The sequence below is a fragment of the Arvicola amphibius genome, chromosome 7 (genome assembly GCF_903992535.2).
Source record: "Arvicola amphibius chromosome 7, mArvAmp1.2, whole genome shotgun sequence".
Lineage (NCBI taxonomy): Eukaryota > Metazoa > Chordata > Mammalia > Rodentia > Cricetidae > Arvicola > Arvicola amphibius.
The window spans coordinates 108,464,637-108,479,767 of NC_052053.1; the positions used below are offsets into that span (position 1 = coordinate 108,464,637).

The window sequence follows — 15,131 nt, forward strand, 5'->3', positions numbered from 1 at the left end:
CCCTAACTCTAGAGGCTTTTGTTTTTTAAAGAAGGGAAAGTTATTGTTTGCCCTCAACAGAGATGAGAATAAGTGGGGGGGGGGGCGTGTCCTTCTGAAGCTTTACCGCGGGCTGGAGCTATGTCGCTTAGTGGTAGAGACCTGCCATGGCGTATACAAAGCCAAGATTGATGTCCAGCTCCACAAAATTCACTCTGTGATAAACATCCCAAAATTCATCACATGTGCTTGTTGTGGGAGGGGTGGGATACACGCCACACTAATGTGCCTGTGTGCTTGTGTGTGTGCAAGCGGAGGCCGAAGGTCAACCTCAGGTGCCGTCCATCCAGGTTTTTTTGAGACAGGATCTTCCTTTGGCCTGGAACTTGCCAATTGGGCTAGGCTGTCTAGTCAGCGAGCCCCAGGGATCTGCTTGCTTTTGCCTTCCCAGTGCTAGAAGCATGAGCCACCATCCCTGGCCTATTTGTTCATTTTGTTTTTGAGACAGGGTCTCTCTATGTAGCCTTGGCTAACCTCGATCTCCATATGTAGACCAGGCTAGCCTTGAACTCATAAAGCTCTGCCTATCTCGGCCTGCCCAGCCTTGCCTAGCTTCTTTAGGTGGCTCCAAGGTATTTAACTCAGGTCCTCACCCTTGGATAGCAAGCACTTCACCAACTGAACCATTAGCCAGGCCCAACGGTGTGCATTCTTTTACAAAATCTTTTTATCCCATTTATTTGTGTGTGTTTCTGCGCATGCACACACACACATGTGACAGAGTGTACTTCAGGTGGAGGTTGGAGGACAGCCTGTTGTAACCGGTTCTCTCCTTCTACCACGGGGTCCTGAGGACTGAACTAGGATCATCAGGCTTTTAGGCAAGCATCTTAACTGTTGAGAACTTTTGCTGGTCCTCCAGGATGCCTCCTTAATGAGAACAATATCACCCCCGAAAAGATCTACATCAGATCTTCCAGGAGGATGACAAAATGTCTAGTCTTTTTACCGTGTAAAGCACAAGTAAGCATGCAATGTAGATACAGCCGTCTGATGTGTTTGTAGCATTAAGGTTTCTGTTCTAAGCAATTAGGGGGAAGATGTGTAAACTTACACCTCAGGAAAACAAAATTGAGGAAGGTGCCTAGGTGTGAAGGAGAAGGCTATATGAAAATGCTCTCAGCTGACCCAACAGAGCATGCATGGTGCTGGGAGAAGCTGCTGTTCCCTGTCACCTCACCTTCCAGTGGGGACACAGCTGTGATTGCATGGCTCCAGAGCTGTCGCTAGGGACCTCAGTGTTGGATCCCGCTCAGGGTTGTCAGGTGACCTTGGACAAGCTCTAATGCCTCCTGGAACCCTGCCACCCTTATCTCCTGATTTATGTCTCTGCCTGGTACTGCTTCACTGACTTTTTGCTGAGGGGAGCATACAAGGCTCTCGAGCCAAAACTGTAGCTGCAGCCGGCAGCCTCAGAATGCAGGAGCAGAGGAGTGGAGGTCAAAGCAGGGATAGCCGAGGAGAGAAGCAAAGCTCAGAGAGAAAGGCAGAGGGTGGGATTTGAACATGGGACATGCTCCATGCAGAGCTACCGTTAGGCTCCCCAGGAGGCTCACCACCTGTAAACTCAGATCAGGAATACTGTGGCAAGCCACTAACCTGCTGCCAGGCATTGCTGGGAGAAGCGGGACCCCTAAGGCTCCCAGTTATTCAACAAGAGCATTAACTAAGCATTAACTAGGCACCATGTATGAACTTTGTGCCAGGCTCACGCCACTAAGTACCACCAACATACAAGAGTGCCCTCCACCCCCAGCACACAGCCTAGCCAATGCTCCCATCTTTTTTTTGTTTTGTTTTGTTTTGTTTTGTTTTTCGAGACAGGGTTTCTCTGAGCTTTGGAGCCTGTCCTGGAACTAGCTCTTGTAGACCAGGCTGGTCTCGAACTCGCAGAGATCCTCCTGCCTCTGCCTCCCAAGTGCTGGGATTAAAGGCGTGCGCCACCGCCGCCCGGCTCCCATCTTTTTAAAGGCATCCACTTACTCAATGTTAAAACCTCAGTGGGCAATCTTGTGGCGTTCGGTCCTGGCAAAAATGAAGAAAAAGACAGGGAAACATTTTAATCCTTCTGTGGCTAAATGGAGCCCTTTCCCGGTTTCTTTTCTTCAAATTGTTCAATTTGCTTATGAAAACGTATTAATAATGCAATCCATTAGTAATTAATATTAGTGCTAGTCCCCTCTTTGTTTCAGGCGTGTTCGGCATTATCTGTTATGGATTGTCAGGGACTAGACATGCAAACTCAAGTATTGGTAAGGATCACATCAATACCATACATGAACAAAGGTGGAAGCGTGGGGAGCGGTGTGGAGAGGTAGGGGCTGGAGCAGACTGCTAATCTCACGTCTCTGGGTAGGGTCAATGTTCAGGCCCATAGGCTGCCCACTCAGGGAGATAAGTTTTTAGTTCTTTTAGCAAGAAATTAGAATTTTGTGTGATGTCTCCTAAGAAGATTTTTTTTCTACAATTTTTGGAAGAAAAATTAAGACTATGTGTTATTTATTTTCTGCATGCATGTGTGTTATGTGACTATGAGTGCATGCATGCATGCATGCGGTGGCATGCATATGGAAGCCGGAGGACAACTTTCACGAGTCAGCCCTTGCAATCCCTCTACCTTGCCGGGGCAGAGTCTCTCTGGTTCCGCTACTGTGCTTTGGGTCCCAAGCTGAGTTGCTCACCAGCTTCTGACTCCACCTCCCAACTCCCCAGAGGGGTATGGAGATGATAGATCCACACCACCGCACACAACTCTTTGCTTTTTGTTTTGTTTTGTTTTTGTTTTGTCGAGACAGGGTTTCTCTGTGTAACTGCCCTAGCTGTCCTGGAACTCACTCTGTAGACCAGGCTGGCCTTGGACTCAGAGAGATCCGCCTGCCTCTGCCTCCTGAGTGCTGGGATTAACGGCGACACACGACTTTTTGTGTCAGTTCTAGGAGTAGATCTCAGGTCTTCAGGCTTATGAAGCTATCCTCTGAACCGTCTGCCTGGTCCCCAAACTCAGAACCTTTAAAAGCTGAAAGACTAGCGCAGGCGATACCCTTAGCCCTTTGACCAGCTGTCTTCATAGCTGTTGGCGCCTGGCCATCCTCGCTCTCTGTTCCTATCTTTCTTTCCCTTACACCTCTGCCCCACCCGTACATGTTTGGCTGCGTCGTCTCTCTAGATATTTGACACAAGGTCATTCTTCTATATAATAACCATGCTGTGAAATTTATCAGCAATTCAGTACTGTTATCAAATACATAGCTGACACCCAAAGACTCCTTATTGTCCCAATAGTAGCCACATAACACTGTGTGTATAAAGTGCGTAAAAACAGAGGTGCAGGTGGGTGTGGTGACAGGAGGCAGAGGCAGCAGGGTCACTATGTATTCAGGAATGTGCAGATTAAACACAGTGTACGCTGTTAGTACAGCGTCATTGCTCTTTCTGGTTCCCAAAGTGTCACCTGTGCGGCCATTTGGCCTCCTTCAGTCTGTTCCTGGGTTCTGACAGGCGTCCACCATTGTGGGCAGACTCTGCTGCATGATAGGCAGATAAAAATGTCTTGGACTCCTCCTGCCCCAACCCTGTGAGCAGCCATTTCTCCAGGAACCTGATTCCTTTTAGTGGTAGCTGACAAAATGTCCTGACTTTAAAGGGTTAAATAACTTTTTAAAATTCTCACATTGTTCAGGTCCCATACAATACAGGATCTGCAGATACTGTTTGGCCATTGGGCTGCCATTGTGGGACTTTGAAAGTCTGGCTTTTGCTCTGGGCAGTATTGGCTCCAAGGACTCAAGGAGTTGGGGTAATGGAGGTGGGTTTTTGTTTTTTATTTTTTGTTTCTCTGGCATAGACCAACACTGGCCATTTATGTAAGCTGGTTCTCTGTATCATGGAAGACAATGGGAGCAGTTTCTTGCCCACAACAAAAGAGACCAAACAGCCCCGTATCATCCCCTCTCTTTGCTTAACAAGTGGAGACTTGTTTAATTTCATTTCTACAAGATGATGTACAAACAGCAAATAGTAACCGGCTGTTTTGTTTGTTTATTCGGAGATGTTTTGGCTTGGCCCTCAGGGATTTAGCGACACAGATTGTATTCTCGCTGCCAGCGAGAGCCAAAGCGATAAGCTGACTGACAAATACTTCAGGCACAAAAGGTACAGAGGTCACCAGGAAGGAGCCTTACTGTCTTCCAGGCCCTCAGTTCACAGTGCAATTAAGCCCATTCCCCAGCCTATCAGTGTCACAGGCATTGTGGCCTATGTTACACACCAGACTCCAGAAAATAAAATATCCTGGCACAGGAGGAGACAGAATAAATTATTTTTGACAAATAATTTTAAATAGATTGGGTGGGTATATGTGCTGAGAAATCAATCACCCACGACAAATAATTATTGTATAGTTCATGGATGCCATGTTTTGATATATCCTTCTGTGGCTTGACCAAATCAAGGTAGCATGCCTATCTCCTCAAATACTTGCCATTTCTTGGTGCACTGGCACACATATGTGGGCGTGCATATGTGTGTATGCAGACGTGCTTGCATGAGTGTGTACACGCTGTGGAGGTCAGAAGACAACCTTGGGTAGGGTTGGTCAGACACCACCACCTCAGGTTTCGAGGCGGGTTCTCTCATTGGCCTAGAGCTTGCTCATTAGCTGAGGCCGGCTGATCTCCTGTCTCTGCCTCCCTGGTGCTGGGACTACACACAGGAGCTACTACCATGTCTGATCCCTCATAGATGGAGTTCATAGGTCACACATAGATGGGGTCTTGGGACTGAGCTCAGGTTTTTGCACTTACAAGGCAAATACTTCACCAACTGCAGCATCTCCCTAGGCCCCAAATATTTGCTAAGTCTTTGCCATGAAAACATTTAAAAATCCTGTCTTTGTGTTATTTTGAATAATAATTATTATTATATAGTTATTGACTATACTCACTTTGTTGGGCAGCAGAATATTAAGCTTTCAAAACGAGTGGCTGTATGATTCATCCTGATTTTTAAAACATCTTACTGCTTTCTTTCCCATTTAAGTTATTTTTTTATTCTCAGCCTACAGGAATTCTAGCCAGACATGCTATATGATATTTTATATCGTAAAATAGCCAAACCACACCTGAAGGTAGTAATTTTCCTGTAGAATGGAATTAAAAAAAAAAACAAAAAAACTGGGTCAGGGACATGCCTTTCACTTAGACTTTAAAACATTTTAATTTCAGTTGTACATTTGGCAGGATTAATGTTTTATTTTGCAAATTTGCTTTCAACAGGCATATTCTCCTGTTAATTATTATCCTTCTTTATTGTTTATTAACCTTAAGGGCCCTCTAGTAAACATACCTGTGGGTAGAACTGTGTCTCTGAAAATCATTGAACTTGGTCTCCATATCTGCTGGAACAATAAAAGGTGGGTGTTCCTAAGCCAGCCGGTGTCACCGCCGCAGTGACAAACGGCGTCGTGACTGCCGGTGCATGATGCCCTCGGCGTCATTTTCCATGGTGGTCATGGTTGTACTAATAATACAGCTCAGTCATCCACTGCACACATCACTGGCCTGCTGGGTTTCCAGGAGGTTCCAGAAGAGATCTGTCCCCCAGTATGGCCTCCAGCAAGCCTATAAACACCACTTAGCCTGGCTGCCTTCAGTTTCCCCAGAATGGAATTTTCCTCTTGACTGTTTTGTTCAGGGTTGTGCTGAGAGGAAGGTAGGCAGTTCTGAGGGCTTCTGTTTGTCCCTCTCTTACTGTGTAGCTCATGAAGCTAATGTTTGCCAACTGCCAAGAGCGTCTACCCCAAATTTGCCCTCGGGAGTGGAGAGAATTCTCTCAAGCATGGCTCTGTGGATCTGCCCGGCCCTCTGTGAGTCAGTACTGTAACCCAGGGTTCTGAGAACACATTGGGTGTGAGATACCAGTGCAGGCCTCAGACCTGATCACTTCGTGGGTTTACTTGGAATTGGTCACAGATCCCAAAGTAGCCATAGATAAACCTCCAAGCCAACACCATCCTTGCTGCTGTTTGTGGTGCTCTAGTAGTGAAAGCATTTGCTGGGCTTTCAGAGGAAACATGATCAAGTGTGAGGCTCTGTGGACCACCCCCTCCCCCCCAATAATCCAGTCTAGAATTTCTACCTCCTCAATGCTGCCACGGCAGTTCCAGCATGCCTGCCTTATCTGATGAGAGCCCAACCTCTGGACAGCTTTGCCAGAAGCATAAGCTATCTTCAGATGCCCTCGATAGGAGTTAGGTCCCAAGCCACAGGACAGGGCGCTCCCATCAATGAACTTGCCCCACGCAGCTGTATAGTCCACTGAGCTCACGGTTCAAGTCCCTCAAGACTCCTGCTGGCCCAAACGAGCCAGGTCCTAGCACTCTCTGAAGATGGTTCCTTCCTCCTTAAGGCCTGGGGGGGGGGGGGCCTTAATTGTATGTAGGGGTCCTTTAGCCTCGAGGAGTAAAAGAGAAATTAAGAGGATGGGCATCCTCCACAGAGGCCCCTGGACCGTGGGAGGAATCTTCAAACTGTGGAAATTGTTTCTGCCAGTGTGCAAACTTTTCCCAGTCCAGGGGTTTGGGAAATTTTAGGATTTAGAGTTTCCAGGCTCATCATCCCAAATATCACTATCCCATATCTCAGGTCCTTTCTGACCCTAACCCTGACTGTGATGTGGGGGACCTGTTGAGACTACACATTCACTCCTTGGGACACAGTATTTTGAAAGTGAAGTCTTCTCAGCAGTCGGTCCTGTCTCCATCGGAGACATGTTTATGTTGATCCTGCCTTGGGCCCTTCTCTTCCACCCGGCCCACCCAGCCTCCAGAAGATCTTTGTCTCGTCCGTCTAGTGATTGATCCAGATCCAGAGCTCCATTCTGTAGGTGGAGCTGGGCCCACGTCTCATGCTAGCACCTGTGTGTAGTCAGTGCATGCCTCCACTCCAGAAGGTAAAATGCAAGACGTGGAGCCTTGTGCTAGTAGCTTACTTTGGGTAGTAGCCCGGGGGACAGGAGAAAGGGGAAAAGAGAGAAGCCCGTAGAGGCAGCAGGCCTCAATCTCCAGAGACTCACAGTATGTCAGCTTGGGAATCCTTGAGAAGGGCCCAGGATTGATCATTTTAAAGCTATGGGCAAGGAAAAGGGTATCACTATTTTCATTCTAGATGGATGGGAACTGATGGAGGACTCCCTCCAAATTGTGAAAAACATTCTACTCGGACAACTGGGCAACTCTTACTTTTTAGACTTTAATTTCTGTTTGGGTTTTTTTGTTTGGTTGTTTGGTTGTTGTTTTGTGGGGCTTTTTGTTTTTTGTTTTGCTATTTACCACAGTTGTTGGAAAAGAATATTTTTGAAAGGAAAACCAAGAAATAGGCATTGAGAAAAAGGGCCACTGTGTTTCCCTAAAGTACAGACACATGATCAACCTCCCCTTAGTCCCCAACAAAGAACACAGACCAGAGGGCAGAAGAGACCACAGACACAGTGATCTGTATAATGGTCAGTCTAAACCACGTGGCCACCAAGGAGCTGCCAGAGACCACTAAGCCAGTATCATCAGTGGCCAGGCAGGTATTGGAGAATGGATTTGTCTCAGTGAATAAATACACCTCTGCTGGTTGTGTGTTTCCCCACTATAGATAGAAACGTGGGTCTACGGAACAGATGACTCTAATATTTGTCATCAGTAACGTGACAATGATGCTGATGGGCTCGCTCACTGGACCTTGGTGTCACCGGAGGGATAGGAAGTGATGGGGAGAGCGGCAAACTAAAGCACACGGTCCCCTAACGTGAACCACTACTCTCAGCAAGCTCCTTCAAGCCACAGAGCTAATGGGCCCGGAGCTGCCAGATCGCCAACATTTTCCAGAGCAGCCTCGGGACCAGAGCAATATCTCCTGGTCACTAAGTGCGGGCAACGAATGTTAAAAGTCTTGAAAGTGCTAAGGAGGAAGGAAGCTGAACAACAGACCTCCAGGGATGCAGGGCCTGAGTTCATCATAACAGACACGGGGTTGATGACAGGCACAGGCGCTATCCCAGAAGGCTATGCGACACTGCTCTTCATAGGAAAACCAAGTGGACAGAGGGTCAAATCCAGCCGGGAGGACACTAAAACACAAACTGGGGTCTTGGCAGATGGAGAGATGGCTCAGTGGCTGAGAGTATTTGCTGTTCTTGCGGAGGACCCAGTATGTTTCACAACTGTCTGCAACTCTAGTTCCAGGGGACCAATGCCTTCTGGCCTTTGTAGCCACAGTGTGCATCAGTGTGCCTACACACACACACACACACACACACACACCCCACTCATAGACATAAGATAAAAAGAAATAAATCTTTTTAAAAGAACCTTTTATTTTTAATGCCGGAGACGGTGCCTCACTTGGCGGCATGGAAAGAAAAGAAAAGGGAGACTATTCCAATCTTGTGCAGACCCTGCTTTTCATAGACCAGCTGAGGATGGCAGTAAAAACTTAGAAAGGACTCCTGAGGCCTTCCAGACTGGAGCAACACGAGACAGAATGCCAAGAAATAAAACCAGGCTTGAGGCTGTGGCTTCACCCCCTCACAAATCAGGAGCAATTATGGCTAAACAGGCAACAACCCCTTTGTAGTATTTATGGTAATTTAGTCTGTTCTGTCTTGTACGTGGCATTTGGTTCTTGTCATTTAATTTATTTGCATGTTCCTCAAGAAATCCCTTTTGGAAGTATCTAAGGTCCAGGCATGCCCAACATTCTGACATCATGACAAAGTATTGCTAATCTCCAAAGTTCATGCTCAAGAACTACACAACAGAATCTTGAGGAGAAAAAAATTTCAAGATGATTTAAGAATGTTTCCAATTCAGTGTTGGTAAGCAGCCATAGCTCTCCTGTGTCCCAGGCACACTGTGGAGGATACCTGAGAGCCCTCATAGACAAACATCCACAATTATGGTAGCTGTGCTTGAAAGCTACAGGTACGGTCTGCAAACCAGCTTCAAGACCAAGGTGTCTTCCTGATCCCCTCCCCCAGGCCAGGGAGTAATGGACAGAGGGGAAGGATGTGTCTTGAGATGCCAAATCCCCAAGTCTGGTTCACGGCCCATTGCAGGGATACCACAGTGGCTCACAAAACCTTCCAAATGAGAAGTCCTCTGCCCCCGCTCCCGCAGTTCACTCCCCCACGGGACCTCCCAGCAGCCCCATCACCGATGACCGCTTCCCTTTAAAGGGAAGCAATGGCGTCATGCTCTCTCATCTTCTCTCTTGCCTATGGGGACCTGCTTTCCTCTCTGCCTCTTCCTCACCTCTGGATGTTCAGGTTCTTCGGACTTCTTCCTGTGTTAGCTAAGTCTTCCTACAGCGTGTGGGGACTCTCTGGCTTTATCTTGTTCTAGCTCCAGGAAACCGGACAGGTGTACTCTGGACTGTCGGAGTCCTGTGATATGGAAGGACCAAGAAGAGCAGCTTCCTCCTTGTGGACCTGCCCTACCTCTTTGCGTGTTAGCATCCTCTCATTGGATGAATCTTTGTTCGCTCTTGATATCTTCCCTTCCCTTGACTCTCAGCTCTAGTTCCACTGCTACATTCTTACTATTCTGGTAACAAAGTATCTCCAAACAGTGTCTTTCTGCCATCTCTCTCCTCTCTGTGCTGGTCCAACCACTATCATCTCTTACACTCTCTCCTCTGGTCCGTTTTTTTTTTTTTTTTCTTTTTTTCCCTCTTCTGAGCCATTCCAAATCCTACTGCCATAAAGCTCAAACCCCAAGGGCTGTTTATCACAGCTTGCTGCGCTTCCTGCCGGTGACTTCCCATTACACCTAAGAGAGAGAGTCAATTTTCAGCCCACCGCCTGGCAGAACCCATGTTCTCGCTAGCTGGCTGGCCATTGCCCATGAATGTCACCCGCAGGGCGCACAATTTCAGTTCCTTAAAAGGCCTGTGTGTGTTATGCCCAAATCTGTGAAGTCCCCAAAAGCCAACAAGGAGACCGAGTCCTATATGTAAAAGCAAAGAGCCTTTACTTTATGCAAATTTGCAAACTTGGTCTCTCTGCATGTCCAATGTATTGAAATAAATGGAGAGCCCCGAGCTCAGTTAGAATTGGGTTTTATAGTAGTAAAGGTGGAGGTGAAGGGTTTTTGAGGTTCAGGACCCCTAATTGGCTGACATTTGTCTGGGGTGTCCTGGTGAGTGTGCTGGCAAGTGATCCTATCTGCAGAGGTTGGAATGTTAGGCATTTCCTTTGGATGGTCTGTTATTGGTGGTGTTCAGGTAATCTTGGTTTATGGTCCTTTCTGCAACCAGGTATTGCTTCAGGGTAAACTACTGAGACTCAGGCCTCTGTTAAATTTACTGATGGCTGAGTCCTACTCTGGCAGGTGATAATGGTTGGAAGTAAAGAACTTCCTTTGGGTGATCTGTTCATATTTAGCTTATCATGGCTGGCTCCTACAGTGTGAAGCCCTCTCCTGATAACAGCCCAGCCTTCTGTTTCTGGTGTTCATAGGGGGAGGGAGGTTATTTGTTTTGGTAGGAGAGTGGTTGGATAAGGGGCCATTAGGAATTGTTGCTTTCTTGGGTTGGGGTGAGTATTCTTTGATGGATACAATGTTTCAGTTTTGTGCCTAAAAAGAGTTCTAGAGATGGATTGGGTGTGAGAAATAACGATCCTCGTTTTATAATAAGAATACTGGAGTCTGAAAAAACATGGCAGTTTATTTTACAGCTTTGCTAAGCTGGGCATCAGCCAGAGAAAAGGCAAAAAAAAAAAAAAGTGATCTTAATGGATTTAGTGCAAAACAGTGGTTTTAAAAATCCTAATCACAGGGTTCAGTGGTGAAGAGCACTGACTATTCTTGCAACAGATCAAGGTTTGATCAGCACCCGCGGTAGCTCACAACCACCTGTAACTCTAGCTCCAAGGGATCTGATACCCTCTTCTGACCTTCACCAGGCACCAGGCGCACACATGAAAAAAGATATACATGCAGGCAAAACATTCAAACACACACACACACACACACAATTTTCCTACCTGCTGAAGTCATTGGTTGAGTTCTTCAGAGAGGTGCAATCTCCCCAGGGTCTAGCATTGCCTATCCCCGTAAGAGTCCCATCCTATTTGTTTTTCTGTTGTTTGAGACAGGGTTTCTCTGTGTAACAGTCCTAGCTGTCTTGGAACTAGCTCTTGTAGACCAGATTGGCCTCGAACTCACATTGATTCACCTGCCTCTGCCTCCGAAGTGCTGGGATTAAGGGTGTGCGCCACCACAGCCTGGCTTAAGAGTTCCATACTGTTAGTTCAGGGTGCAAAGCTTTATCTAACATATATCCTGGGGCTGAAGATTCCTGTCTAGGTCCAAAGGAAGCTCCAGTTCCTTAAACTCTAAAAAGCAGAGCATATGTCCAGAAATGACAATCTTGACCCAGCTCAAGCCGGACTACAGAAGGATTTCTGGTGGTTAGATAAAAGCCAGTATTCCTCAGCTTGTGAAATGGGTTTCCTTCCTGCCTGCCAAAGGGAGTCATTTCCCTTGCCTCTAGCAGAAGGGATATGTAGCTCTCCATTGACATATGCTTGTGGTTGCATATTAAAGCCCATGCTGGCCTCCAGATTCCTAAAGTCCCTATTCACAAGTGTCCATTTATGTATTTCAAAGTCTACACTAGCATCCTGGTTGCACCAGCTCTGGGCTTCCCTCCTCCTGCTGCTCAATCTCCTTCTAACCTGCTATTGTCTACTATTCCCCCACCCCTTGCTTTCTGACCAGCTCCACTATTCTCTGCTATCCCTGCTTCCCTAGTCCTGGCTGTGTGCAGTCTGTGTCATTCTCTCTCTGCTCTGGAGTCTTCCAGGCACCTCTGACTGCGCTCTCTCGCTCTCTCTCTCTCTCTCTCTCTCTCTCTCTCTCTCTCTCTCTCTCTCTCTCTCTCTCTCTCTCTCTTTCTCTCTCTCCTATAATAAAAACCCTCTCAATCCAGTGGAGCGGCCGTTTCGGTAGTTTCCTTACTGCACCCCATTTGTACAGTTCTCTCCTTCTCTGGTATGTGAGCTCAGTCACGTGTCAGATTGCCTGTAACTCTGCAAGCCTAGGATAAGGCAAGAGTGCCTAGGTGAGCAGGTGCCAGCTGGAAGCCAGTGAGGAAAGGGCCTCTTGCTTATCCGTGCTTCTCCAAGGAGCTCTAAACACAATCCATATTGCTCCTATACATTTGTAAATGCTTACAAATTGGATTGTATGAATTTTATTACTGGGGGGAGGGCTGTTTCAAGACAGGGTTTGTCTGTATAGTGCTGGCTTCCTAGGACTTGCTCTGTAGACCAAGTTAGCCTCGAACTCACAGAGATCCGCCTGTTTATCATGCTATTTTCTATTAGGGAGAAAAGTTACCATGATATAGATAACACTTGACTACAGAATCCTTGCAGAAAACTATCAGTAGCTGTTGGGTTAGAGTGTGAAATGTTCCAAGAGACTCTTGTCCTTGAACATTTGGTCCCCAGCTGATGGCATTGTTTTAGAAGGTCATGGAGCCTTTAGGAGCTGGAGCCTCGCAAGGGAGGTCACGGGATCCATTGAGGTATTATAGATCAGACCCACTTTGTGACATTCTCTGCCTTCTAACTGTCAGGCAATGTTATCAGCCACCTCATACTCCTGTATCCCCTTAGACTGTAAGCCAAGCAATCCTGTAAGATGTTTTTTTGTCAGGTATTTGCCACCATAACAAGAAAAGTAATGACTGTCAAAGATTATTTGGAAAAAGAGGTGCAAAGTGCCGGTGTTAGAAACCATCAAACAATAATGAAGTAGACGCTAATGGTAGTTATTGGTAATAAAGCAAGAATGGGCACCACAAAGAGGGAATTGACTGGAGGGTGTGTGTGTGTGTGCGTGTGTTGTTGTTGTTGTTGTTGTTGTTGTTACAAATCTCTTTTTTCTTTAGGAAAAGATTTGTGTGATCCATGCTTTTAATCACAGCACTCAGGAGGCAGAGATAGGTAGATATCTGTGAGTTGGAGGCCAGCCTGGTCTACAGAGTGAGTTCCAGGAAAACCAGAGCTGCATAATAGAAAGACCCTGTCTTAGGAAGGAAGAAAGGAAGGAAGGAAGGAAGGAAGGAAGGAAGGAAGAAAGGAAGGAAGAAGTTTCTACTGGAATTACCTGTTCTATGTATAAGGTATTCATGAAACCAGAGCACATTAAATAAGTAAGTGAAAACAGTTACTAATCACACATTAGTAATTGCTAATTATTTAATACTATGAGAGTTTGAAGCCTCTGGGGATTCTGACCCAGGGGCACAGGAGCAGTCTGGGAGAACTCCTCAAAGAGGACACTTAACTAGAGCAGCCATCCCTTGCTTAGCCAGTCTTCTCGGATCTTTTTGCTTGCACAGCCCATCTGTGTCCCAATCACACTCCCTTCTAAGTCTCTGAGAAACAGCCCAGGAAGAGAGACCAGCTGACCCTGATTACAGCCTCCTTCCACAAACAGAATGAAACCCCTGAAGGGAAACGGCTTGATTTTTACTGGAACTCCGAGAAAGATGCTCACAACTCAGATTTACTACCATCCTGCCTCTTGTACTTTCAGCGACTCAAGCATCCCAACCTTGTCAACCTCCTGGAGGTCTTCCGGAAGAAGCGGAGGCTTCACCTGGTGTTCGAGTATTGCGACCACACAGTGCTTCACGAGCTGGACAGATACCAGCGAGGGTGAGTGGCCATTTCTTACCACAGAAACGGACAAAGCAAAACTCACAAGGAAAGTAGCCATGGGGACTTTTTTTTAAGGCTGTGTAAGAAGCCATGCATGGCAAAATAAGACAATTGACAGGTTGAAGTCACCCTGAACTTCAAACTGCCTCAAAAGCAAACAAAATAATAAAATAAAATAAAATAAACAAATAAACAAAAGTACTGATCACTGTATCTCTGATGCTGGGTTAACAGGCCAGAAATTTCAAAAAAGTGTGAAATAAGTTATGATGTCATTTCTATGAAGAACTTATGAGTAACATAGTAACATTGAGAGACAAACCTTGTAGTCCATGTCTCTGCATTGAAGTTGCCGCAGCCTCTCTGAAAGAAAAGGGAGGAGGAGAGGAGATACTTTGTGTTCAACTAGGGAAGCATAGTGGCTTGGGCTTCAGAAGAAAGCATTTCTAAAGAATTATTTTCCAAGCCGGGCAATGGTGGCACACGCCTTTAATCCCAGCACTCGGTAGGCAGAGGCAGGCAGATCTCTGTGAGTTCGAGACCAGCCTGGTCTACAGAGCGAGTTCCAGGACAGGCTCCAAAGCCACAGAGAAACCCTGTCTCGAAAATCCAAAAAAAAAAAAAAAGAATTATTTTCCAAATAATCTTTGACAGTCATTACTTTCCTTGTTATGGTGGCAAATACATGTCAAAAAGCATCTTATGGGATTGCTTGACTTACAGTCTAAAAGGATACAGGAGTATGAGGTGGCTGATAACATTGCCTGACCGTCAGAAGGCAGAGAATGTCACACACACACACACACACACACACACCTGTGATTCCAGTTCTTGGGAGGCTGAGGCAGGAGGATCACCAGTTTGAGGCCAGTCTGGGATACACAACAAGACTTTGCCTCAAAATACATACATGCATGCATACATACATGAATGAGTGAATGAATGAGAAAGAAAGAAAGAAAGAAAGAAAGAAAGAAGGAAGGAAGGAAGGAAGGAAAGAAAGAAAGAAAGAAAGAAAGAAAGAAAGAAAGAAAGAAAGAAAGAAAGAAAGAAAGGGAAAGAAAGACAAAAGTAGAACAAGACTTTGCCTCAAAATACATACATGCATGCATACATACATGAATGAGTGAATGAATGAGAAAGAAAGAAAGAAAGAAAGAAAGAAGGAAAGAAAGAAGGAAGGAAAGAAAGAAAGAAAGAAAGAAAGAAAGAAAGAAAGAAAGGGAAAGAAAGACAAAAGTAGAAAAACCCAAAGCAACCTGAGTATTTGGTTTGCTGCATTAGTCAGGATGTCTTTTGTACGAGTGACAGAAACTGAGCTCATAGGAGGCTGTAACTGGAAGAAACTGCTGTACGTATGGCACAGGATAGAA

The 15,131-nt window shown here is 46.1% G+C and overlaps 1 protein-coding gene across 2 annotated transcripts in view; it reads left to right on the forward strand.

The window, feature by feature from the left end:
* The window catches only part of Cdkl1 (cyclin dependent kinase like 1), a 41,863-nt gene that overhangs the window by 6,233 nt on the left and 20,499 nt on the right, over positions 1 to 15,131 (forward strand). For both annotated transcript variants that reach the window (XR_005286183.1, XM_038336468.1), the window contains exon 3: positions 13,634 to 13,755. Coding sequence is in view for 1 of the 2 variants with exons in the window: in XM_038336468.1 (XP_038192396.1) it covers positions 13,634 to 13,755 (122 nt within the window). In the remaining variant the exon portion in view is untranslated. The remainder of the gene's footprint in view (positions 1 to 13,633; positions 13,756 to 15,131) is intronic.